At 42.3% G+C, this 27,150-nt stretch overlaps 2 protein-coding genes across 7 annotated transcripts; one reads left to right on the top strand and one right to left on the bottom strand.

Annotated features, from left to right (window-relative positions):
* The first annotated feature begins 450 nt into the window (after positions 1-450).
* On the top strand, positions 451-10,221 carry LOC117428408 (syntenin-1-like). The gene is made up of 9 exons (XM_034906023.2): positions 451-610; positions 4,815-4,869; positions 5,205-5,298; positions 7,115-7,215; positions 7,708-7,869; positions 8,092-8,267; positions 8,532-8,703; positions 8,966-9,057; positions 9,262-10,221. The coding sequence occupies exons 2-9, from the start codon at positions 4,819-4,821 to the stop codon at positions 9,314-9,316; spliced, it is 903 nt and encodes a 300-aa protein (XP_034761914.1). The 5' UTR covers positions 451-610; positions 4,815-4,818; the 3' UTR covers positions 9,317-10,221.
* A 2,278-nt stretch (positions 10,222-12,499) lies between these two features.
* LOC117429816 (syntaphilin-like) lies at positions 12,500-27,027 on the bottom strand. Of its 6 annotated transcripts, XM_058990831.1 has the most exons (7): positions 26,656-26,845; positions 26,286-26,368; positions 19,288-19,381; positions 18,618-18,683; positions 17,614-17,727; positions 16,881-17,030; positions 12,500-16,398 (listed from the first exon to the last, which is right to left on the bottom strand). In XM_058990831.1, exons 3-7 carry the CDS (start codon positions 19,329-19,331, stop codon positions 15,192-15,194), a joined length of 1,581 nt encoding a protein of 526 aa, XP_058846814.1. In that variant the 5' UTR covers positions 19,332-19,381; positions 26,286-26,368; positions 26,656-26,845; the 3' UTR covers positions 12,500-15,191. The 6 variants fall into 6 exon arrangements, with proteins under 6 accessions (XP_058846814.1, XP_058846817.1, XP_058846815.1 ...); XM_058990834.1 differs by lacking the exons at positions 26,286-26,368; positions 26,656-26,845 and adding an exon at positions 26,959-27,026; XM_058990832.1 differs by lacking the exon at positions 26,286-26,368.
* Between the last annotated feature and the right edge of the window lie 123 nt (positions 27,028-27,150).

Below are 27,150 nucleotides of genomic sequence, written 5' to 3' on the forward strand. Positions count from 1 at the left end.
TTTAATTTATATTGTCCTGCCCACCACAATGAATAGGCTGTTAAGTTCACTTTGCGGTTTCGATGCAGTCTCAAAACCACACACTACATGTAACCATCTGCGGGAGTTAGTCAAATATTTAACCCATAAGAATGTGTGTGTGTTTTTTAAGACAGTTATATTTAAAACCCCAGCCAAGAGTAGATATAAATACAATTAATAATATGGATCTATAATAATAAACATGCCACAAGTGACCAGTACAAGACTGCTATTGTAAACCGTGGGCTTTCTTTCCAGCAATACCGAATAGCTCGTTCAATTAACATAATCTAAGGACACAATAGCTTGCATGTTGTGTTACTGCTCAAGCAATTTAACACGGAGCGCTTAGATTTGAGGTTGTCTTAGACGAACCCTTTCCCAAACGCGATGAACATCCTTGTGACAAAAAGTCAGCTGATGCCGTGTAGCCAAACACGTCATCGATCGAAAAGCAGGAAGTGATCTCAGTGTTTCGTGTTGATAGAAGAACTCAGGAGGGGTCCAGATATTTTCGTAATCTGTTGTTTTATTTTGTCGTTCGAGTTTCTTCTGTTTTTTACCTTTTCATATCGTCAACAGATCCAAGGTGAGTTGTTCTGTTTGTATTTGTTTTTTATCTGAATTGATGAAATTCTGTTTTGTTCAAAGATGTTCAATAGAAAATATAACAAAAGAACTGGTCGAGGATTACAAACTAGTCAAGTTGCCAGTTTAACCAACACTGTGACTGGACGAAGGACGCGTGTCGGGGCTGGCGAAGCTTTAGATTTTGCGTTACGTTATTCTTTATGTACATTACGAAAACATTTTACAGGTACAATAATATAAAATAAAAATAATTAAAAAAAAAACCCAGAAATGAACGAAGTTGCTTAATTGGTGTTGCTGATTAGTACCAGGCTCCGGAAACACAGGCAGACAGCTGGGATTAATACATGTACGCACATTGTATTAATGTGAAACATTTCCTCATTCGTAATAATAATGCTGGAATCCGACCAGATCAACCCAGAGAGAGTTCAAGTAGAGCTTGAGCGACTTCTATAGCGAGTCCATCTCAGGAACTTTTCTTAACCGCCGCTGGAATGATGTTTGTGATATTTTAAACGCACTGATTTGTTATTTTTTATTATACGATTGCTATTTATCTAATACAAATCCGGTTGATGTATGCAATAGGAAACCCACATACCAAAATGAACCAACCCCCAAGCCATACGTAACTGTTGCATATGTAATCACATTCTTACAACTTGAAACTCTATTGCACCTGAAAGCAGTTATCATAAAGTGATGGTATGAGGTTGGTGTCTGAGTTACAAAAACGCACCGTCTTAAGAGTAACTACAAACTAGTGTACGAGCTGCGGTGCATGACTAGAGACACTAGACACTCAGCGTTAGGCCATTCAAAATGTAACGTACCGTTGTATAAATGCATCAAACCGCAGTAACAGGAAAGGGTCTACATACCTTTGTCTGCGTAATGCATAGGTAACCGCTGTGCTTTATTTGCAGTGGTATGGGTTCTGCTAAAGCATCATGCAAATAGTACAAAACCAGATAGACTGTGTTATTAACTTCAGAAAGCCACAAACCTGATAGAGGCTCGGGTGTAGTTAACCCTTTGCTGCCCTGTGTCCAGTATATTTAACATTGCTTTAGTAGGTATGGGAACATACCCAGGGCAGTAAAGGGTTCACACCAGGAGTCTCTGATGGGGTTATCTATGGACATGTTTCCTTGGTATAATATTAATATTAGAGACATGATTTCTGATTAGTTCTCTTGTTGTGCACCCTCATGACGTATTGTGAAAAGCATGTTGAGTGTAGACGATGCTGTATGCTGGGGTTTCCCCTACAGCCCTATTGCTGCAACATATTGAGCAAAAGCACATGCCTCGCATTATTAGCAATCACAAGATGGAAATGCAACCAGGGTGCAAAACATACTGTCTTTACAGTCATGTGAAAACAAAGTCTAAGGTCCTTTGTAAGGATTTGAATTGAAAAAGACGCAGTGCTAATCCTCTTGATGAGCCGTCTTGCCTCCCCTCGTTCGTATTATTTGGTGTGTTGTTTGAAACAAGCCCATTGGAATTGCACAAGCAGGGACTCGAGACTGCTCTAAACACAGTGTCTGTGTTCCGGAATGCTACTCGGCTTTCTCAAACAGATTCTGCACGCTTTGATTTGTGTCCTTTTCGCAAATGCAGGCATTTCTCACGCTCTCTAAAACCTCACGATGTAATTTCTCGCTCAGTCAGAGAGATGTGATTTCCCAATAACTCTGTCATGAACCCTTTGTTTCTAAACGCAGCAGGGAATTGAGGGCCCTTAAAAGCCTTTGATGAGCCATGCTGTTCTGAGGAGCGCTCTAAGTGCGGCCCATTTAGCATTCGTAATAGCTGCGGTCCAGGCAGAGCCAGGGCTTGAGTTTTTTATTATTTTTTTACTTGAAGGAAATGGAAGTGATGATGATCAGGAGGCTGTGTGGTCCAGTGGTTAAAGAAAAGGGCTTGTAACCAGGAGGTTCCCGGTTCAAATCCCAGCTCACTCACTGTATGACCTTGAGCAAGTCACTTAACCTCCTTGTGCTCCGTCTTTCGGGTGAGACGTTGTTGTAAGTGACTCTGCAGCTGATGCATAGTTCACACACCCTAGTCTCTGTAAGTCACCTTGGATAAAGGCGTCTGCTAAATAAACAAATAATAATATGACAGTGTCGTGCTGTGCCAGGTATCGGATTATCTAACCTTGTGGAAATGTCTTTGTCTACTGCATTTACAAATTGGCGTCTTGCTTTCCTGATACAGGTTCTGGAAAACGTTCCGCGTTCGAAAAAGGATACATTTAACAAAACTGAATGTTCTGACTAATGTGTCTGTGCCAGATCAGGAGGTGTTACAAATACATTATATCAGATTTCCTTTATGATAGAAGAATATAACAAGCATTTCAAAAGAAAATCCTTTCATGCAGGCAGGTTACGAACTGTCCTGAAATTCTAAAGAAAAGGCTTATGACCAAAAAAGTGTTTCCACGTCCCGTTTCTTACAATAAATCCTTGTGCACATAGCGCCCAGAAGATTACAAGAATTTACATGATACAGTACTGTTTCAGATGGTACAGCAGTACACTGTTGCATACAGTGCAGTTACCCTTTAGGATGCCAGTGTGGTGCTAGACCATGTCATCTGTGGCTGGGGCTGGTGTCGTGTGTTCACCACTGCAAGCCTGGAAACCTCTTTATACAAGCGGGGCCTGTTCCTTTTTGAAAGGGCCCCAGTGTTTCACTGAAACAGAGACCTGGATCACCTTGTGTATCTCACCACAGCATTTGACTTGGTGTATGATTAGTGACGTCAGAGAGGAGAGAAGAGACGTTAATGACTGCCCTCATTGTGTTTCACTGAGTGCATTGAACATTGCATTTGTGCGTTCCTAGATTTGCATCAGTATTTTTATATTCTTGTTGCAAACAGCTTGTATTATTGCCCCCCCAAAAAAGGGATACTTTTTTTTTTATTTCCATGATGGAAATGAGACTCCCATTGCATAGCAGTTTGCTCCATTCCTGGTTTTACTATGAGTTTAGTAAGACACACCTGAGCTTGCTACTGGAGCAAATCAAGCTCGTATTAATTCAAGGTGTTAAGAGTCCTATCTCCTCACTAGAATGGCACACTCCCTCTCCACTGACCAGCACAGAAAGTATAGCAGGGGGGCTGTAATAAGTGCAGACTAACGTGGGCGAGGGGGCTGCTCCAACATTGATTTCAAAGTCTTTCCAGGACTAACTCTTCACATTCACAGACACCTTGAAAAACTGAACAGGGTGACTAAGATCTGTTGTAGTTCAGTTGGCGAGTTCTCTTTTGTGAGGGTGGGAAGTGTCAGCTTGAAAATATAAACGCTCAAAGGCTACTATGTAAGACGACAGGAATGTTGAATTGTCAGTGTAGGTTACTGAGACCGTCACGTGAGGCTGTAGGAGAAACTGGTTGTATCCTAAGTGCGTCATGAACATGCAGCGTTAAATGCAATCTCATTTCATTCGTCATTGCTGTGTTATCTACAGTAGCCCTACCTGTTTTATGTACCTTGCATAACGTGTTATTAATAGACAGATTCCACAGCTGTGTTGCATTGGTTGTTCAAAATCATAAAACTGTCTTACCTTCCCTAATATATTGGTACAGTACCTTCGCTGCGCTCCACTCAATATTTATTTGTTTTGGTTTTCATCAACGCCCTTGCCTGTACAAAAATAAACTGACAGGAAGCGTTTCTACTGTGTGAGAGATCAAACTGCACACAGGTTAAAAACAAATTCCATTGTTTGAAAGCTTGTAACAGGCTTAAACTTCAGACATGTGTTCATGTAACGTATACAGACTTGCAGTGTTAGCCTGTGGATTATCCCCCATTAAAACACTTCTGTGACGTCACCCTTTTGATCATTGCATTGATTTTGTTTACCAATTCAGCTGAAAACTTAATCGAAGAGAAGTGTATGGAAACAAGACTCCCTTTGCAGGGCAGGCTGATCCATCCCTGGTTTTACTGTGAGTTTAGTATACCTGAGCTAGTTGCCTGTACACACTGTGGCTAATCAAGCTCATAGTAAAACCTGGAATGGGTGAAACTGCTATGCATTAGGAGTCTTATTTCCATCCTTGACGTTGATTTAATAACTCTGAGTGGTTATTCAGTGTTCTGATATTCCCCACAGTCTCATTTCTCATTAGTTATCCATTACATAAACTTTCTTCCTTCTTTTTCCAGAAAGATGTCTCTCTATCCTTCCCTGGAGGACCTGAAGGTGGACAAGGTGATGAAGGTAAGCCAGTGATATTCTGTGACTGAAACTCTAAAAGTTACTTCCCACAAAAAACAAACCAAAAGTATTTGACACGTTTTAGACTTGACTCGGCTACACGACTTGTTTACTGTGGTTTTGTAAACTAGTTTTGGTTGAAGTTCTAAAGTAACAAACTTGAAGATCCATTTTTATTATTTATTTGACGTCGCGCAATCCTGTTTAATATGGAACAGTAAAGGGATCTCCCATGTGACTGATTGCTCGGATGCCAGTGCATACACAGTGTCTGACATGTTTTACTCCAGTATGTTCTCTGCTGTCACTTTCCTCACTGTAATGCTCCCTTCTCCTAGGCGCAGTCCAGCTTTGCAGCCAGCACAGCCGCGCCAGCCATTGCAGAGGAAGCTTCAGAAGGGGCGGTACAGAGCGGAGCAGCAATGATGCCAGGTCAGTCTGGGGCTCTCCCTCTCTCTATCCATGTGCACACCAACACTAATCACTATGCTTTACTACTACTGGACCTACTGAGTTTCAAATGTAAAATAAAATGACATTACAAAGCAGGTTTGTCAGAGGCTGAACGCACAGGAGTAGTAAATTGCAATGGCTTTAGTTCCTCTGCAGCTGCATCAGTATTGCGTGTTCCAGATGATATAAAATGGCTCTGCGGGAGCTACACTGTGGGCTTTCAGGACCGGGGCTTGCAGCGTCTCTACGTCTATATGCAAGATAAATTCAGTTACAGGAGTTATTTATGAATTCATAGCCTGCTTAATCGTAACCAGTTAATACATCGTTTGTATTGGTGATGTCGGGTCAGTGTTTTGCCAGGAGAGCGCTGCTCAAACTGTGAACATTAATGTCTGTATAATTAGGAGTCACCCTACACAAGCTGTCAGAAGTAGATGAATTCACTGGTGAATGGGGTTCAGGGTGAGGGAGGATGAAAGGCCTGTGTTTTGTTTTCTCGTTTGTGGCATGTTGACTGTTGCCATGGAGACTGCTGCCAACCAGAGTGCTCTTGCCCTGCGGAGGGAGTCGCCAGGGCTGCCTTGCTTCTGACAGAGATGGGAGTAACATGTCTGCAAATACCAGTGGCAGCTGCTTCCGTCTTCAACTAGTCGCATCTTTAGGAAAATAATTGCTTTTCAGTGTGTCCTGGATAAGGGGAGGGCAAGCTGCTTCCTGTTTTCAGTGGAACGTGTCAGTTAAAGTTCACCAGCTGACTTCACTGAAAGCACAGAATTATAATGTTCCAATTCACCATCTCGGGACTGAGCAGAACTTCGAAGAACCTCTTCTTGTTTGAGTTGTGTATCTTATTAAGGATTATAATCAGGGCTGTGATCCATGCAGTCTAATTGCAGGAGCGCTCTGCCTGGATTCTGAAAGTAAAAGATCGCACACTTTGTGAGTAGCTGGCTGAAGGGAGATAAACAAAGCAATTTTATTGCAGCCCACGAGAGAGAGTGTTCTAATACGAATCTTATTGAATGAGAATCCTAAAAGCAGCTCCCGCTGTGTGCCCTTGAGCAGGATCTGGTTTTCCTTCAGCCCCCCCGCCCTGCATTGTACTTGCTCTGCGCTGTGCCGGCCAGGAAAGAAACTCCTAGTTTTCCAGCAGACTCCCAACTGCCTTGCTTTGTCATGGCATGCTGGCTCGATGCCTGGAAAGAATTGGGTGTAAACCCAACCAGGCACACCTAATAACACAACCCTGCCCGCTCTCATCTCCAGCCAGCTGTCTGCGACCACCGTGGTGTGTTTATATTCTGCAGGGATGACACACAACAGAACTTCATCAGTTTGTATTGTCTCTATTATTAACCCCTTCACCTGGGACTGTTTTTATAGAATCAGCCCACATTAAAATGCCAAGCATCCACCTTCCACATGTATGGATATGTATTGATAAAGAGGTGCACCTGATAATAGTTCATGTTCTGGAAAGAACTAAAGGGATATAAAAGGTACCAGTCTGAGGTTGTATCTCACTCGCTCCCCCACCAAGAGCAACACATACCGATGCTGCTTGAAATAGGGGATGCTGACTGCAAACCTGCGCTGTACTTTTTTAAATACATGTTGTCAATGTATGGAGTTTCATCCTCACACTCACAGAATTGTGTGTAAAGTGCATGCAGTAAATATCAGTTAAGGGTAACTGCATGCACTGTAGGTAATGCACCTGCATGTTGAATAAGCAATGCTGGGACACACATATCCAATTCTAAATCTATTTTCATCCTGTTTTTTCTGTCAGTTCTGTATCCCAACCTGCAGGAGCTGGGAGATTACATGGGGTTGAGCCTCAACAGTGATGAGGTTCAGAGGAACCTGGCCCTGCTACCTGCGTCTGGTAATGTGAGTATTTCAGAGTGAACCGCTGGTATTCGTCATTGTGACTTCACTAACCTCGTAATATTAAGTACTTGCTAACGGAAATATATATTTTTTTTATATATTAAAAGCTGGAACCAAGACTCCCATTGTATAGCAGTTTGATCCGTTACTGGTTTTACTAGGAGTTTAATGGGACACACCTGAGATTGTTACCTTAACACTGCGGCTAATCAAGCTCGTAGTAAAACCTAGAATAGGTGAAACTGCTATGCAATAGGAGTCTTATTTCCATCCCTGCTTATGTTCAGGAGATTTAAAGCTGAGTACAGCACATACCGGAGCTGCACACCAGCTTGAGCCAGGAAGAAAAATATGTACAATCTAAAGGCAGACGTGGACCAGCGTAATGGATTATTTGAACTGTTCCAGTTTGTCACGTTGGTGGCGGTGTTGTATCGTGGTTAAAGCCTGTGCTTGTCTGGGTTTTCTCAATCCGATTCTGTCAACCTGCAGCAAGTGGCGACCAGGCCGTCTGCCCTGGGCTGCATGGTGTCCCCGGTCACAGGGAATGACGTGGGGCTGCGCAGGGCGGAGATCAAGCAGGGCATGAGGGAGGTGATCCTGTGCAAGGACCAGGACGGGAAGGTGGGGCTCCGGCTGCGCAACGTCGACAATGTGAGTACACCGGCTGAGCCTGTGACGTTTTGCAAAACTTTACAACTGTTTTATTCTTTTGCGAGATCCAGTCTGCTGCAGTTTCAATAAAGAGACCGTTTTGCATACCAGTAAGAGTAGGCAAGTGAAACCTTTTGAATGGGTTGTTTTGATCACGACGGTCCCGTGTGGATCGGTCCTGAAGCAGAGCAGTTGCTGAGGTTTGTTGGTGTTCCCCGGCAGGGTGTGTTCATCCAGCTGGTCCAGGCCAACTCTCCGGCCTCTCTGGCTGGCCTGCGCTTTGGGGACCAGGTCCTGCAGATAAACGGACAGAACTGTGCCGGGTGGAGCTTCGACAAGGCACACAAGGCACTGAAGATCGCCGCGGAGAGCAGGATTGAGCTCATTGTGCGAGACAGGTAGGCAGAACGGCTGCGGCATTTCATACCAGAATATTTGAATTGAATGTATCCAAAACCCATGAGAATTACATTAGACTATTTTAAATGCGCATCAAAGTTGTTTGTGTTTGCTGTGAAACAAGTAGTCAAAATGTATCTACACGTTTCTGTCTAGGTAAAAGGCTCCTGCAGCCAGAACCATTGAGGTAGCAAATAAACAGCCATTCCAAGGGGGCAGGCTTGGCCTGTGTGGGCTGATGGTTTGTTGATTTCTCTCTCCAGGCCGTTCCAGCGCACGCTCACGATGCACAAAGACAGCACCGGGCACGTCGGGTTCATCTTCAAGAAGGGGAAGATCACCTCCATCGTGAAGGACAGCTCCGCCGCCAGGAACGGCCTCCTGACCGAACACAACATCTGCGAGATCAACGGGCAGAACGTCATCGGGCTGAAGGTACGAGAGAGTTCAGATAGAGCACATTAAAGGGTTTGCTCGCCTTTCATGCAGTCTCGAGGTCTACGGAAGTAACTAACTCACTGAATAGTTTACATTTCTTGCTTGTTTTAGTCCCAGCACTACCATTATCCCATAAATCGCTCATTTAATATAGTCTAATTCTGTTAATGTGCTATTAATGTTGCACAAGATACTTGATCGTCTTTATTGAAATAAAACCAGTTGGATTTCTGAACATGATCTTGTGTATGTATTGCAGGACTCTGAGATTAAAGACATCCTGACCACATCTGGAGGTGCGATTACCATCACCATCATGCCTAAATTTATCTATGAACACATGGTCAAACGGTAAGTAAAGTAATAGGCCCTGTAGTTTAAAGCACAAGTGAAAATGGAGCCGTTCTCAATATTCACACCTGCCAGTGCATTCAGCTCCCTGCTGAAGACAGCAACAGCCACGCCCATTGCCATTGAACCATCAAGGCTGTTTTAATCCAACAAGCAGTCCAGGAGCACAGCAATGCAACTTCTGATCTTTGTCTCCTCCTCCAGCATGGCCTCGGGGCTGTTGAAATCGTCGATGGACCACTCCATCCCGGAGGTGTGAGGAAGAGAACGGTGCCTTTACATGGAGAAAGAAAATGTGTGCCATCGGTGTCTTCATCCTTTCATGGGTCTCTCTGAATCTACTTGCTGTATTGTTAAAGCCTCAAAATCACTTTCTATTTGCACCCTGAATAACTCTTGGTATAATTGTAAGATTATTGTTCTTCTGTTGACCTACCTGGTTTAGATTAGCATCATTTATATAAAACAGTTACGGTTTAAACTTTAGTTTTATATGTAAAATCATTTCATTTTTTTTCTACTTTTATAAATGCAATGTGTTTTCAAGCTGTCAGAATAGTCACATATCCCAGGTATAGTGACTCTTCAGTGCATGCTTCAGTTTGACTGGTAACCTGAAAGAATAAGCTGGCTCCAAGAAAAACGACCGTCTCTTCTTACTCACAAGCTAGTCCGAGTTGCCCAGGTAGGACCGAAGTCACAGGTTTTGAAATAGAGAGCAAAAATAACCCATGACTGATTGTGAATAGACGGCTGGCTCTATCAGTTCCTATTTTGGGTGTCTGGCTCATTTTTCAGGTAACAAATCATAGGAATCCGAGATGATGTAAAAACGTCTCTTTACTGCGTAATTAAGGACCAAAATAGCCACAGTGATCATATCTTATCTGAATCATTTCATCTACTTCAGCAAAACTGAGATGCTTGTTTTTTTCTATTGTTTAATTGTTTTGAGGAAGTGTAAAGTTTTTATTAGCTATGAATAAGAGTTAAAAGTAGATTATGTTTTTTCTTTTGTGGTTTAGAAATGTATCGTGAAGTAACCCAGTAATGGACCAAATGAAACCCTTTTAGATATGCTGTTATAATTTTAGAATCTACCTGATCTGTATTCAGTATAATCTGCAAACAAAAAAAGAATAAAGTGTTGTATAATTTCTTTAACCGAATCCTATTTTTGCTAAATCTCTGTCCTCTTGCAAATTGAAAAGGGAAGTTCCAGAGCACGCAGTAATTACACAGGTAGGCTTACCAAAGAGATTCAGACCTTGAAGAACCCCACCCCCCCACCGGACACTTACTCACTGTGCAAAAAATAAATGACAAGCAAGCACAAAACAGATACGGTACTATGTACAAGACCTTCCATGTATGTCATCATAAAACATCTATATACTCTACGAGAATATACTGCAGAAGACAATCCCTCATCACACTGCACTATATAATGCACAGTGCCCACGTTTTGAAAATGAGTGGCAGCCCATGATTTCAGAGTGCGCTGACCGTGCATTATTTAATGAGTACAAATACACCTCCCTTAGGCAAGACTAGTGTCATATTAACCAATGGGTGCAACCTTTTATTCTAATTCTATTCCACTGGGTGGCGCCAGCAAGACCCAAACATGAAAATTACAAAACCGCACAGTGCCAATGAGATTATTTATCACTGTGGAAATGGCATACCTGCGGGAGAACTACAAAGTGGTTCTTCAGTTCTGTCAAGACGCATTGCTACATGCAACCTGTATGAGGGGTGGGTAAGAACATGCATTATTAAAATGATTTATGCATAATAGCTCAAGGTCACCAGGAGACAGTGATTAAACTGGTTTACATGCGTGTGTGAGCAAAACTGCACAGACGCAAATTGGACACTATCCTATTGTACAATATAAACAATACACAGGAGTTTCACGTGCTGTTTAATATATAGGCTTTTGGTTTCCATACAATATGGTGACGTGAAAACGGTACAAAGAAATGAATGGAAGCGATGTCTGTACACAGCAGATATTGCAATACCTTTATTTGACAGACATTAGCTGCACGCACTTATTTTTTCCCCCCACACTGTTTCCATTGACAGTTAACACAAATGCTTGTTCCACAGACAAAGCCAGTGATTAAGTGGATCGGACGCATCTCAATCACACACACAAACACAACATGGCCCTACAGGATATAGTTATTATACCAGACAATGAAAGACACGTTGGACCTGATAATGTTACACCCTAAACCAGAGAGTGCTCAGATAAGCAGCGGGAAGGAGTGGAGTCCCAATTAAAATCCTCTTCTCTGTGCAATATCCAACTAGACCTTACCTTAGGCAAAGTAGTCAAGTTACATTGGTAAAGATTTATTGAACGAGAATCCTTACCCCTTTGTGATATCAGAACTGGTCGGTTCTGTTTTTTTTTGTGATTGTTTTCCCCAATCCCAATACGTGGATGAATGGAAATTCCCATTACTGTGCTATCTCGGAAAACAGGGAGATGTTAATAATATCCAAACAAAGCACTTCATCAGACAGGTAGATTAGGGGCTCCTTGCTCTCCGGAAACATGAATATGTATCTGGACCCTTTCTGTTCTAGAATCGATTCTCCTGCATGTGTCAACGTCTAGGCACAGATTTGAAAACTGTACCTATAACCCAGAGGAAAGACAATGCAGACTCCCTTCCCATCCCCTCTCTGGCCAGGGGTTCCTCCATACATACACTAGCTCACTCACAACAAGTAGTGCGAAGGAACCAGACAAACACATTCAGAAGAGAACTTTGGTTGTATACAAAACAAAGAAGAACAAAACAATAGATTGCTCATAAACAACATCATGGTGATGGTGTGCAGAACCCTGCTCACCTACTTTAAATGAAATAACTCGAACAATTTAAAATAGGAACAGTAACTCCAGTAATCAGCAACCAAGTTATGACATGGCTTCTACAGGGAGCAACTCAACTCAAAGATACACCCACAAGACTAGGGATGGGATCAATTCCTTTTTAAAAGCAATTCCAATTCAATCAGTTCCAACACATCATTGATCACAATTGCAAGAAGCACTATTCTGTTAAAAAGGAGCTTCTCACAGTGGCAACAAATTACTTAAATTGAAGTCACTGTTTTTTAGTCAATCGAATTGGCTTCAAATGAAAGCAGTTAAACAATCACAACAATTATTACATATCATTCCTTCTAAGGAATTGGAAATAGAATTGAACAGGAACAGGCTTTGCAATATATATTATATAACCGGTTGAATTCCCTCTGAAGCAGTAAGACCCAAGCCCCATTGGTCATGTGATAAGGGCGTTACCAAACTGAATCGCTTGCATCAGTGTCGAGTGACCTATTAGAGATATGCAGACAGGTCAATAGTTTCAACATGGTGCTATGTTCCCATTAATAACAAGGGACACTTAAAGTTACATATATTTTAGCCACAAATATTTTTATTTATTTATATTTTATTCCACGTAAGAATATTGGAAACCGAGATACAACATTAAGAAAACAAAAACTGACAGCAGCTGCCGACCCATTTGACTTCTTAAATATTTCTTGGTCTGTAATGAGTTTAAGATGCCTGAATCTCATACAAGGAAGAGGTTCACTGAATTAAGTACACTTATTTTCTGGAGCGATCCAATAAAAAAAAAATGTCTGAACCAATCATCGCAAACCTCATTTCTGAACCCAGTATCCTCCATTCCAACAGGAGCCTCAACTCCTCTCCAGCACATAATCAATAAGACTAAAAGCATTAATCAGAGGGGACGGCCTACGTGCTATACTCAAATAACCTGCTGTTCCTGAACGCTCTGTCTGGCTATTTCCACCCATCCCTCATCTAATAAAACCTGATAAATTCAACTTCATTTCTACAAGTGATGACTGCATCCATCAATCCATGCTAACGTATTATGGCTTTACAGTCAAAAAAAAAAAGGATGCAAATTATTTTTTGTTTTTATTAGTATTGCACATTCATATTACTACTGCTTAATCCTCCATCTTTTAAATATATTTATTTTTTTACTTTTAAATGTGATTTTAATTTGTGCACAGTGCCACCTGGTGGTCAAAATGTTCCAGTTTCTTTGAGAACGCTTAATATTCCCTTCCCTAAAATCATGGGCATTGCACGGGGGCAGACTCAGAGAAGACAAAGGACTGCAGTACTGGGTAACGAGCAAGGCTTTGGTTACTGAAGCTTCTTTAAAAACTTTCCACTTATATCACAGGCTCCGAAATAACATTTCGCAAAGCAGCTTGACATTTTGTGAACAGTAGTACACATGGCTTTGTCACTTCTATAAAGAAGGCAGAACATCTCTCATACTGCGAGTATTAAACACACTTCTAATCCATTGACCTGAACATGATTAAACTGCACAGGGGTTCATCTGACCAACCTATCCTCTGCTGGGATAAGACACAGCTGAATTCTACTGTATAGCTTTTTACAGCACTGGGGAAAACACCCCCAACCTCTAGGTTTTAGGGGTAAATCACAAGATAGGTGGGTGGATGCAATACTCAGTTAAAATGCAAATGGAGCTGTGGTTTATCCCTGCAGGGTAGAACCACCTAGACCTCCATTCCCTTTGAGCACTGTGCTGCCCTAAAGGAATGGTTTGTAATACATTTCTCCATGCAGAGCCACTCACTTCACTACCTTCTACCACTTGGCTAACCCGTGCCCAGCACAGGTTTGTACTTAACCCTTCAGAACGACCAATCACAAAAACACAATAAACTAATAAAATATTTATTTCTAGAGCATCTTACGTTAAGTTTAAATGGGGTAGAACTTTGTGGCAGACTAGAAAACAATAAAGCACGCGAACCTTGAGCATGACAAGAACTAGCATGTTCTACGAACACAGTGGCCATTCTCACCAGGATTTACAGAACGACAGCACAAGATTGTCAAGCTTTAACAAAGCCAATGCTGCACACATTCAGAAAATAAAAATGACAAAAGGCAGTGTATATATTTAGAGAGAGGATAACTCTGCAAAATACATTTGAGTCTAGATCAACTCCAGACAGGCAATTTACAGCTTGGATTAAATATTCTGTGCAATTTGATACAAAATAAATCAATGCACTTATTCAGTGTGTGTCCTATGCATCTATTTTACCAGACTGTTCTACAGTATTTACAATTAGTAACTCGTAACCTTTTTACTTTCACCAATACTTTACATGGATAAAAAATAACTGCCCCTGCTAAACGTAGAGACATCAATGTTGAGTCATGCAAAGCAATCAAAAATTCAAGTAATAATGTCTTAAAGTGAATAATAGTGCAAATAAAATGAACATATTTTAAAGAACTAGATTTGGTATTTCCAAAATAATATATATATATTTTTTTAAATTAGGGGCTTTACTTATTAAATAGACATTTGATTTTAATTAAGGTCAAGCCCAAAAACGCAAGAGGAAACTCAACTGGCTGCAATAGAGAAAGCTAATTTCAGGTTGAAAATTGCAGATGTGAGCAGCGAGCAACAGCAGAGCCAGAGCCTGAGAGAAATAAAAAGGCTTCTTGGAATCCCATTCCAGTGGTTTATTCTTTCCAGAGACCGAACATGGGCTTTGCATTTTATAAAGATACATTTGTGGGTTTTCAAGGGAGCGGTGTGTGCACATGGATTTATTTTTCTCCTAATTTTTTTTAATATTTACATATTGCACATAAAATAGATCTATATACAGAATGCATCCATGACTGGTTTCATTGACTCTGATCAGGACTAATCATGCTACTTACGGTAGTCCAGGATTAGTGCTAATCAGGGTCTGTGAAACTGGATGATAGTGTATTAAACAGTAAATACACACAATTCAAGTGTTTTGCACAAACAGATTCCTAGAGATATATATGCTTTTTTCACATCTGAAGGCTAAAAGGTCTTCAGATTTCAGTTGTAACTGAAGGCTCTGCCTCCACATGTTGCTCATCGCTTTATTATAAACCCAAGTGAAAGCTGACGGCCCCCCCCACCCCCCTCCATGGTACAGCAGAAGCTACAATCAGTGTCTAAACAATGCATGTTGTGAGTGCGGTTGTGTCAGTGCAATGCTGGAGGAGGTGGGCGTCGGTGATCAGATCAGATCTGGGTACCCCCGTTAACGGGGCGGCCGCCGCTGATCTTGCGGATGGAGTGCAGGGCCACGGTGCAGCAGCCGCGCAGCAGAGAGCTGATATTGTAGACCGGCTGGCCCTCCCGACGCGGCCCACGGCACAGCCAGGCCACGGTGGGCACCACAGGCACCGCCACGGCCAGCAGGTCCACCAAAAAGTGGCGGCTCCAGTAGCTCTTCTGGATGCTCATTTCTGCAGAGGCTTCACTGTTCTCCCCCTCCTCCTCCCCTTCATCACACACTACTTCCACCATCTCCAGGATGTCTATGGTAGTCTGTTGCCCCCTGGCACTTGTGGGCTGCTGCACTGTAGGCTCAGCGATGGCCCCTTCAATACCAGTCACTGCGATTACTGCGTTGGGGTTACTGGGAGCCAGGTCCACCGCACAGGGATAGTGGTGGTCGAAATGAACTAGGTCCATGTCCTTGGCTTCGGAGATCCAAGCGGAGGTGGGGCTGCAGGCCTGAGACTTCATCACCTTCTCCATGATGGTGTCCAGGTCGGGGTTGTACTGGATGAAGTCCGTCTGGATGGCTTGCTCCTTCATCTCCTGGAAGAGCTGGTGGTTATTGCTGCTGCTGCCCATCTCCATGCTGCTCAGGCAGCTCGCCAGCTTCTCGTAGGTGGAGCTCTGGGGGAGCCTGGAGCCGGCAGTGTAGGTGGTCAGCAGGGAGACATCCTCAGATAAGAAGCCCTGCTCTTGGAGCTCTGTCCTGCTGTTGCCGCTCTCTCCACCGACAAAGCCGCTATCCATGGTCTCCTCCGCCGAAAAGCTGGGAAAGTCAGTGGCCTTCTCCGCACTTGCCTGGTCGCTCAGCTTGGTGTAGGTGGAGCTGCGGGTAAGGGATCGGGCCGGGGACCCCCCTGCGGACTCCAGGGTCAAGCCTCTTGCCCCCTCCTCTCTGGGGGAGTCGTTCTGTGCCAGCTCCATGCTGTGCAGCAGGGTCTCCAGCTTCTTGTTCTGGCTGTTGATTTCCACAAAGTACTCGTGGATGCCCTGGTCCTTCTCAGTGAGGTTGCTCCGGACGTTGTCTATCACCTGCTTCAGCTGCTTGATCTCCTTGCGGGCCTCCTTGAGCGCCATCTGCGCCTCCACGCGGTGGCACTCCTCCTCGATCCAGTCCTCTTGCATCCGGGACAGCTGCGTCTTCAGGTCCTCGATCTCCGAGTCCCTGCAGACAGACCGAGGCAGTCAAAGAACGGAGCGCCAGGATCTACAGGATCGAAACCTACAGCTATGACCAAATGTTTTGCATCACCCTATAGAATGAACTCATTTTGCTTCATAAAGTCAAATGAAACCTGCTGAATAACGTTACGTTAAGATATTGAATTACATACCGCTTTGTAGTTTTCCATATACTTAATGAAAAACTGGCAAACATTAACAAAATGTGACATTTTTGAAATCTAACATGAAATACTGTGCTATTATATTTTCCGGTAGACTTTTGCGATATCATTTTGTAGTTTCGGGGACGTTTTGAACTACAAGTCCTTCTTCAGCTTTCTCCATCCAGCTGAAGATATATATTTATTGTGTCTCAATCCTACAATTCTAGGTGATGCAAAACTTTTGGCCATAGCTGCAGAATGATCATAGAGCAAAAAAACCACACAAAAATAAAAACACACACACTACCAACACCCTCACCTCTCCTGCGCTTTGTCCATGGTCTCTTTCAGCGTGGCTCTCAGATGCCGAATGCAGACCTCCTTCTGCTGCAGAGGGGTCAGGTACTGCTCTGGGGTGGGAGGCTTGATCCCATGATTATCGCTGCACGACGCATACTTGATGTGCCGTCTGGGTATACCAGCAAGGACAAGCAAAGAAATTCATTACTTAAAACAAACAAACAAACAAACATCCCCGGTGCCTGGTCTAGGCTTGATCTGTAACAAGGTTTACTCCCCTTTAGTTGCACAAACCTACACTGCATTATTTATACACGCTTCACATTTTTAAATACAGGTGGAAGGAATCTTAACTTGAAATCAACAAAAAATCTGAGCTGGGATACTGTTGGTAATCTACAGTCTTGCTGTGGATGTACCCAGGAAAGACTGCATTCTTGAAAACCAGGAATACTGAAATACTGGAGAACTGAGCATTCATCAAACAGAGAGTCAGACCCAAGAGATGCATGCTGACACATTTTCCTAAGGGGGGGTGGGGGGGTGGGAAACATTTCTGAGCAAATTAACATAACTGGAAAGAATGAGGATACGCCATCCATGGTTCCGATTTGGAATTTTGAAACACCTTACAGTTAACCCTTCATGCGGTGCATCCCAATTGTGCATCACAGTGCTTACGTGAACAACACTGGTCTCGTTATAGTGCTACAGTATCCAATTCTCGTTTTCTGCAGTGTGCTGTGCGTTACCTGGTGGTGGGGCTGCCGTCGCTGCCCTTGCAGGATCCTGAATTGCTACTGCTGCTCAGGGAGGAGGTACAGTTGGCGTCCCGGATCCCTGGACTGACCGGAAGAGTCTGCCGCCTGCAAGGGGCGGGAAGAGGGGCGTTGTCAGAGCCTACTGCTCCCAAAATAACTAGGACTTCGAGCAACACAATGGGAATTATTGAGGGAACGCATACAGAGAAATGTAAAAAAAAATACAATGAAAGCATCTCCGCCAGCTTGTTTTAATCTCAGTTATAAATGATTACCTTGCTCTGCTGGGTCTATTATTAGACATATTCTATTAACTAAAGTGATTAATAAAACACTGAAAATGAATCCTTATATGAGTTCTTTAAAAATTCAACACCCTCCATCCTTCACTAGAACATAAGTTAATGCTTTCTACTTCATGGGCTCACATTCTCAAAGCATTAATCACCACTTCAGTCACTTCGTTAATGATATATAACCCAGGTATAAATCAGAGCTGTATTCGTGGCACAATGGTGCATAGGTTTTGTTTCGCGTGTTGGTCTCTTTGCAGCAATACCCTTTCCCATTATATTGTCAAAGTACCTTGTTTCCACTGCACAGCACACATACTGAATTAAATTATTTTACAGATTATCGGCAAAGATCACTGGGCTTGAACATTTTGTTTCATTCAGATGGGAAAGGGTCCATGCCAATTCATAAACATGGAAAAGCAACAGATACAATGGATGAAACATACAGCAGCAGCCATTCTCTGGCAGAGATCCACTGCAGCGCACACAAATCCGCAAAATAAGTGGAGTGGTATAGACGAGTCTTCACTGTATATTCTGTATTGTCCGTGTGCAGAGGGGGCAGTGGTAGGGTGTGTAGGGCAGACCGCGTGCAGAGGGTGCACTGGTGGGATGTGCGTGTATAGTGTTGATGCAGCTCTGAGATGAGAGAGATGCGTGCCAGTGTAAGAGAATGGTAAAAGATACAATAAATCTCACGCTGAAGGGGAAGACAACATTTGTTGCAAGCGGCGTTTCGGTTGCAGAGCCTTCAGAGGGTTGAATCTGAGGAGAAAAAGAGATAAAAAAGGCTAGCTGGCATCTTTCACTCTTCACGCCATTTAAAACAGAATTACATTTAAAATCATCTTCCCCTCCACAAGAGTTATTGTTTCTTATTCCTTTTGTTTTGAGCTCTTTTTGCAGCAGTATGTTCAGAGGAACTGCAAGCAAGCAGCTTTTAACGTCTGTATTCTGCAAAGAAGGCACACAGCCATTTCCAAATTGAAAAGGTAGCTCTTTTTGAGTGCAGTCGATTAGCTTTGGATTTTAGACTTAAGCTAAATGGGCAATAGTAGGATCAACTGAATCCTCAAGCTGCTGACTCCAGTGGATTTACACTAGTGTACCATCTTCCACAAGCAGACTTTCTGGCTAAAATCACTTCTCCTTTAAAGCCACCTTTTCATACACTTCAACAGCAGCACCTGGTGGTTGAATATTGTAACGCTATATTATTTGCAATGTTACACACAGCCCCTATTAAACGTATGAAAGCCAGTTGAATGCAATGGTGCCCTGACGGTAAGAGACAGGGTGAAGAGAGAGGAGTTGCATCTTCACATGATGACAGGATTACAAGGAGCGTTTTCACATGGCAGCTTGCTACCTGCGGGATCCAGTGGAAGTCCTCCTGCTCGCTGGGGCAGACATGGAGACAGGCGCTGTCACAGACTGCAGGGGCTGCTCTTCAGTATCTCAGCCTGCAAGGAAACAGAAACAGACGGCCATCTCTTAGTGCACTCATCAGCGTAACCCATCCTGAGCAATACTGCCATCAGCCCAATGGGCTCGCTTACTGCACCTCGGGGCAGTTTGTAGTTTTGTAAAGTGTGGCTGCATCTTTGTGCTCTGTAGTTCAGATTACACAATACAGTAGTTTCTGTTTTTATTTGTTAGCCAAACATGCCTGTGACAGCTCTGGTTTACAGAGCAAGAAGCTCAAAAAAACAACATTTTGATGGCTTTTAAAGTTACATTATCATTTTAGTCAAGTTATCTTACAATCCCCCCAGTTCCTTGTAAAATGGTGCAGTACTTAAATAAATAAGCAAATATACAATGAAGTGAACAGGATACAAGGAATGACAAGATAGGATTCCACAGAAATGCACTGACTTTTTATACTGTGCACACACTGAACAAGTAAAGAAAGACCAGCCCAAGGTTTCAGGTTAGCAAGCCTGCTGCTCACAGCATAGAACAGTGTTGTATGATTGTATCATTTCCAAAAGAATGCAAGATTAATTAAACATCTATATAAAAACCACACAACAAATAAAAAGGATTGATGTAACCAAACAAGTCAGGCGAGTGTCTATGAATCTTTGGATGCAAGGATCTACTGCTGCATTACTGACTCATCATTCACGAGGCTGCAAAAAGTATAAAAATAAAAATATATTTTGCAGCGATGCCTCTGTTTGAACAAAGTTAGACTGAAGCTCTGTCATGTACATCAACAGCAAATCTTGTTGGGAAAATGGAAGTAGAAGAAAGACCAAACATAATAAATCACTTAATTAAATGACATCAGTACTAAGATACAGCACTGTAGTCATTGTGGACTGCATCCACGTTACATAGGAAAGCACCTGCTCATGTATAGTTCAATCAAAATCAGATAAACAGTTCAAGATATACCAATTTCCAGCGCAACTGGACAACAAGTAGGGTCAAATGCAACTTTGGCATGCATGCATATATACATCCATCCATCTCCACCAATTAAGATACCTCATCTAGTCAGAATTATAACCCCAAAGCGCTCTGCAAAATCATGTAGCTGCTCTACATCATCCACCCTCCACAATGGCAGCACATAAAACAACATCTGCAAAGAAGTACTGGTGTCAAGTGGGATAAGCATACTGTACGTAAACTTGGAATCAAATAGGTAGACCACCCCAACATCAAAATCACCCAGGATGCGGACGGAAAGTCCAAACACATACACAACTGTTGGCTACTACAATATAGTTTACACTGAATTTATAGGGCAGTGCTGTGCAATGCAGGAGAGACCATTATAGCTGCAATTGCCAGCAAACATTAAATACAGCAAGTACAAGCCCAAGGAGAGGTGAAAGGTCTCCAACTCATATTCATATTGAGTTTTGGTATTCCAGTGTCTACAGGTGTCATCCGAAACAAACAGCAGCACTTGGGGGACAATGCATGTTATTGGTATGCAGGCAAGGCAAGGGGTTACTGCTTTTGCAATATTAAAACATGAACCTGTGCTGCAGTAGAGCTGCCAAGCAACAATGTAATAGGATAGCTTCCCTGATTAACACTGAGAAACACTTTATAAAAACACATTACAATGAAATGCAAGCTAGTTCTGTTTCCATTGCAGGCAGCACCTTTGATGCCATAGAAACAATCAGAGCGATAGCATGACAGCAAAAGGCAAATATGCACGTAGCTAAATCATTCTCCAGTTTAGGACGTTTGTGTTGCACATACTACAGTATCAATGTACACAACTGATATAAATCCATCAATTAAGATCACACACGTTAAATGCATTACATTATTGATTGCATGAAACACCGTTCTTCAAGTCACACATTACAGTGAATCTGGATAGATCAGAACGCTACCACTGTGAAAATACTGCAGATAAAAAAACCCCAAAGAAAACAAGATGCAATGCAAGTGAATACTCCATGCAGACCTTTTTACAGAATAACAGAACCTGTTTTGCGCAGGCTTGGTCCCACAGAGTCAAGGCTTGGATCGGCTCCAGATTGCTTGCTATCTTTAAAGTTCCCATCAGCGGTTTGTCCTTAACTAATCCTTCACCACCATTCCTCCAGCTGCACACAGGAAACGGTCCTCCCCTTACTGCAGCACGCAGGCAGTCGTAATGCAGTTTCACCTAAATGACACTGAACTGCCAGCACTCTGTGGCTGCCTGGGCTTGAGCACCAGGTGACATTGATAAACAGGACTGTCTTATATTCTTCAGCAAGAGACACGAGCAAGCGGGCAGGCAGGCAACTGTTTCAAAGACTACTCAAGATTTACAGGGCAATAAAAAATAATATATGGGAGCTGATCTATGGAGCAGCATCAATCTGAGGTGAATATACAAACACAACGTCATAGTAAGCATAAAGCTAGCGTAGCAATGAATTTCCTCCACAGTGCACTCTGTTACAATACACGGGCTTGTTTGTTCAGCAGAACGGCCCCCCCACCCCCAGGAAGTGGATGCTAGCAGAGGCAGGCAATGACAGGAGTGAGGTTGTCACTGTAATCTAACAAGACAATAATGTAAACTAAGGGTAACGTACTCCTTGAACAACCTTCAGTGTGTACAGCCCTTGTCAAATATATAATAATAATAATAATAATAATAATAATAATAATAATAATCAGTATAGAGCAGAAGGCCAGTATTATCAAGGTACTTACTACAATGTTTAATTTGAAGCATTATTTGTGAAAAACGATTTTAATATCTCCAGCAGTAAAAGACACAGTAATTAATAGTAGATGGAGTTTCATCTGCACAGAAACACAGCATCTTCACCCCTTAGAATAAAGTTGAGCTTGAGTATTACAGAGTGCACCAGCTAGGGGCCCCAAATGCAATCCCCTTACACAACAGGGAGAGAGTAATGTGAATAATGAGTCCCCATCGGAAAGACTCAGCTAAACGTCTGAATAAACACACCAAGCAAGGCCTGTGCTGTTCACAACAGTTTTGTCCCCATTTCTTGCAGACCTGCAGCTCCAGTATAAACCAGCAGGAGGATGACTCATAGTCACAAGTCAGAGGACCGACTCTGAAAAGCACCAGATAATACTCAAGCTGTTTCAATAGGACACACGCAGACTGGAGAAGCTGAACAGTAATTACTTTTAAAATAAATTAAAAAAAAAAAAAAAAGCAACAACATGAATGGCCCGGTTACTTCGTTCCTATTTGGAAAAACACAATTCTCTTGCTTTTCATCATCTACCACGACAAGCAATTGGTAGCGTGTGATACAGTATATATTATTATGCTATGTGTGTTGCGGAAGAAACATGCAACTTGAACTAGCAGTGCTCTGAAAGAACGGTTCACTACAGGAGGTTCTTTAAAGTGCCAGACAATTGACAGGCATGTCTCTTCCACTCTCTAGAAGAAGCAGCTCTCCATTTTATCAATGGCCAAAGTATTTTAGGAAATGGATGCATTTACTTAATGCTTACGTTAGTGCTTAGTAGCTTTCAATTTGCAGCTGTCACACTGACACGGCAACTTGCTCTGGAAGACATTTGAAAATTAAAAAGCAGAGAAATGATGAAGCCTGAATGACACAAGCACAGAGTGCTGTAAAAAGCAATGGATCAAACTGTATTCAAATCCCATCAGAATATTCATAAAGCACATCACACTGCCCAGAAAGAGAGGGAGTAGTGCTCAATGCCACTCCTTGCAAGACACCCATGATCATTAAAAAGGCAGATAACGTTATAACCACCAACACTTGGCACATGTTATATCTCACTCCAGAAATAGGATTAATGGGAGGCTATTCACAAGATACTTGCAGAGTTTACTATTCTGCACACGTAATCAGAAGCCAGCCCTGCTTGACATTCCAGTTTGTATACATTCCTTAAAAGGTAGTTTCATTCTGAACTGATATGCTCTGGCTATTTGGTGGCAGGGCTTGGAGTGTTTACGGCATGTAGCCATCTCTTCTGAATCTGATTCTGAATCTAAACAGCGCACAGTGCTTGGTAATTTTCTCCCAGTGTTACACTATCCCCAGTATGATGTCACAATAGCTCCCAACCCTATTATTAGCCTTGCTCATATTACCACTTGTCAAAACAGGAAATCATGGAATAAAAAAATAAACTGGCTGAACATTTGAAAAAATAATAAATTGTAGGCTCTACAAGTATACCACTAAATCTTTACCATGTGACCAACACTGACTTAAAAAAAGAAAAGGATTGGCAGATAAATCACTCCAAGTAAAGTCCACCAAGTAAAATGGTCTAAAAACAATGCTGGTCTCAGTAGAGGAGAAGGTCATAAAATCTGTATTTTATTACTTTTTTTAAACTCGAGAGGCTTGTTTTCTAATGATTTAAATGGTGGTTGTATTTATCCACAGTTTAAAAAAACACATTTCTAACGCAGCTCAATGTCTAGGCCCCTTTGAAAACCAATTTAAAATAAACACAGATATGAAAGCGACTGCCCCTCCTTTAGCCCTGACCTGAGGAACCCGTCCGCATCAACACCAGGTAACTGGGTCACGGGTACCCAAGGCATTCACCAATAAATACAGCTTAATGAAGTGAGCACAAGAGACTGAACCTACTGGTCCTGTCTGAAAAGACCACCACTCCATCAGCATCATTGCCAGACAACACAGCAAACGCTCGACTAGTGAGACTAATTTACTTCATTTACGTCCACTTTACTCACCCTACCCTTGTGAGATACAAATGATTTCTTTGTTTCTCAATCTGCAATCATGCCAGAGCTTTTTTGCAAAGGCCCCCGCCAGTTCCAGGAAGTATGGTTTAGCAGTCCCCCCCCTTAATTCTTTTTAGTAGCAACAGAGAGGACACACCAACTGTTCATGACAGGGTTTGTTTCCATGGAAACAGAGTCCGCCTTGAATACGAATGAATCATAACACTTGATGCATAGAGATATGATGATTGTGCAAGTTGTTTTTGTACAGGATTTAACTTCAAAACAAAAGACATGTGTATTCTTGATGTATAGGGTTTGTTATCATCATAGTTTTAGTGTTCAAGATTTATTTTCAAATACAACTGGGTTTGCGGATCACATAGGAGCTGCATTAAAAGCATCCTTTCCCTGCAAACTTCCACACCAACATCTAGAAAGGGTGCTCCATGCCCGAGCTGTCTCCCAACAGCCTGAAAAACACTCAACTAATGCAGCATTACTACCGAGAAAGAAAAGCTGCTACAAGATAAAAACAACAAAGTCAGTCAAGTAGATTAACATCTTTACCAAAAATAAAGGGAAATGCATCAGAAAAAAATACAAAGCATTAAACTGAGCAAACCCAGACCTCTTTCTTAACCTACTGCTGTCACACAGCATCCTAAAGTATTTACATACAGGGCCACTTCAAAATCAGCTGGCCATTTGGCACTGATGCTGTGGGGAAAAAACACTGAGCACATGGCAGCAGTGACACTTGGCAGGCAGAGACACCAGACGACTTCCCAGGACTACCAGCACGGATCATAAAGGGCTCTGTAACCGACGCAAGGGTATTTGCATTGAAGTATAATTAAAGGTATCCTGACCGATTTCCCCAAATAACCCTGCCTGTTTATAAACATTCATTGCACCCAAGGTGTAGGAGACTTATTACTTCTTCAATCTACAGCTTCCTTCAGCAGTAAGTGGAGCAGAGCAGCTATCTTGCAGGCGATGTGTGAAGTGCCAATCTGGACCTGTCCTCCTCCCTTTCACAGCGACAGCATTCCTTTACTGTCTGCCAGGCCTGCGTTCACACAACTGCTGCATTTCCACTGCTTGCAAAATGAATGAAACAAGACTATGGGCTCTTAAACAATCGCCTCAGCCCTAGGCATTACAAGGAGGTAATGCTGGTGGAGTGTTGAACTGGATTACAGTTCAGCAGCCAGCAGTCAGGCAGCATCCCACTCCAGGCAACTATATGACAACATTCCAGTGCAAGCAGCACTACACAAGTGCATTAATTAAAGGAGGAACCTATTTGAAATACAGCACACACTTGTTCTTCCTTATTAGTTGTGAGAGTGTTTCATGGACGCACAAACAGCCTTGAATACTTATTACCAGCATTACTGTTTGCACACTTGCTTGGCTGGAATCGGACACACTCAGAACATGTTACATTCAGTTTACTACGTGTGCACGTTTACAGACCTTTGTACAATAAATAAACACATACAAATAATACAAATGTGGCCTTATTTATTTTGGTGGTATTGCACACAAAATGGGGCACAAAATGCACAACGTCTTGCATATAAAAAGACAGTTTTAAGGCTATGCTATAACGTTTGAGGCCTAATGCAGGATTCTGAACAGCACGCTACATTTCAATGAAGACCCGCTTCAGCCAGTTACACCTATTCGGCCTGTGTGTACCTTTAGACCAGCATGCGCTAAAAACGGTACAGTACTCTACAATAATCCTCGGCGTGCAGTGCGCTATTGTTATGCAACGTAAAGGTAGCTCACCTGGATCCTGAAGGAGTCTTTAAAAAAAGAAACCAGTGCGGCGATTGCACGGATAGACAGCTTCCAATTCCAAATTAAAGTAAACCGTGTTAATTAGTTTTAATCCCGGTAATATACTGGGTAGAAACAACAACAAAATAATCGTTTTTCTACTGTGTCGAGAACGTTCTTTGAAAATAAAAAGCAACGCACGGATACATGACACTACAAAACCGAACTCATACCATGTAAAAAAAAAAAAAAAATCTAAAGGTTCTTATAATACTGCACGAATAGTTATTTTAAACCGTGTTGTTTTCATTACAGTTTGCACGTATGTGAATTGAATTGGTAAATATTGCTTTCGGAATATGTGCAGACGCGAGAGAGCTCACCTGAGAATTCCAAGCCCTGCGCTCCTCGTCACATTCACGAGCACGTCTGCGCTTGATGCAGCACCACTGCAGTATTCAAGGGGCTGTGAACACAGCAACCACTGCTTCTTAACAAGATAAACAGGAAAGGGCAACACACATCTGCACAAACGTCAAGGCACGAATAAAGTAACACCCTAGCCTACTGCAATTGACATGCAATATTAAATGATTCAATTCATGCAGTTTCTGGTCCTGATTTGTATTAGCCAAGTGTGATTATAACATCTGACTGACTGGCTGCGGCAGTGTAACACGATAGATGTCCTTCACCTGTAATATGTATCATACAAACAATATGACTGCATAATAACACGCATGCAGGCTTTACCTGTTTAGGTTTCCATTCTATTGCCTCATTGTGTCTGTGATTGGTGTTTCCCCAAGGTATATCAATTCACCAGTACTTTTCTAATACATTACAGCCAGAGTGGGAAGGATGTGGGAGGTGTGTGAGAGACTCAGCCAAGCGCTCCAGATAGCCGCAGCTGCGTAGTTTCAGAGCCTCTTAAAGAGATACAACCGTAATAAACTAAATATATTTATAAAATATAACTGGTGTTTTTCAGTATTTGCACTCTGCATTGAAGCATTAGAAGAAAAAAAAAGGAAAATCAATGTTCCTTGACCTTACCTGATTTCATTATGATACGCTGATCAAAGGATGGTACTGCTATTCACCTATTATTTACACGTCATCATTGCTGCCAGTCCTGGATTGGCTATCTGTATACTTCTTTCTACAGCAAGATGCGGTGCTTTATCCTCGTGCTGTTTCGGGGCTTGTACAAAGTACATGTATGTGGTATCAATGCACCGTGGGAAT

Source organism: Acipenser ruthenus, chromosome 18 (assembly GCF_902713425.1).
Source record: "Acipenser ruthenus chromosome 18, fAciRut3.2 maternal haplotype, whole genome shotgun sequence".
NCBI lineage: Eukaryota > Metazoa > Chordata > Actinopteri > Acipenseriformes > Acipenseridae > Acipenser > Acipenser ruthenus.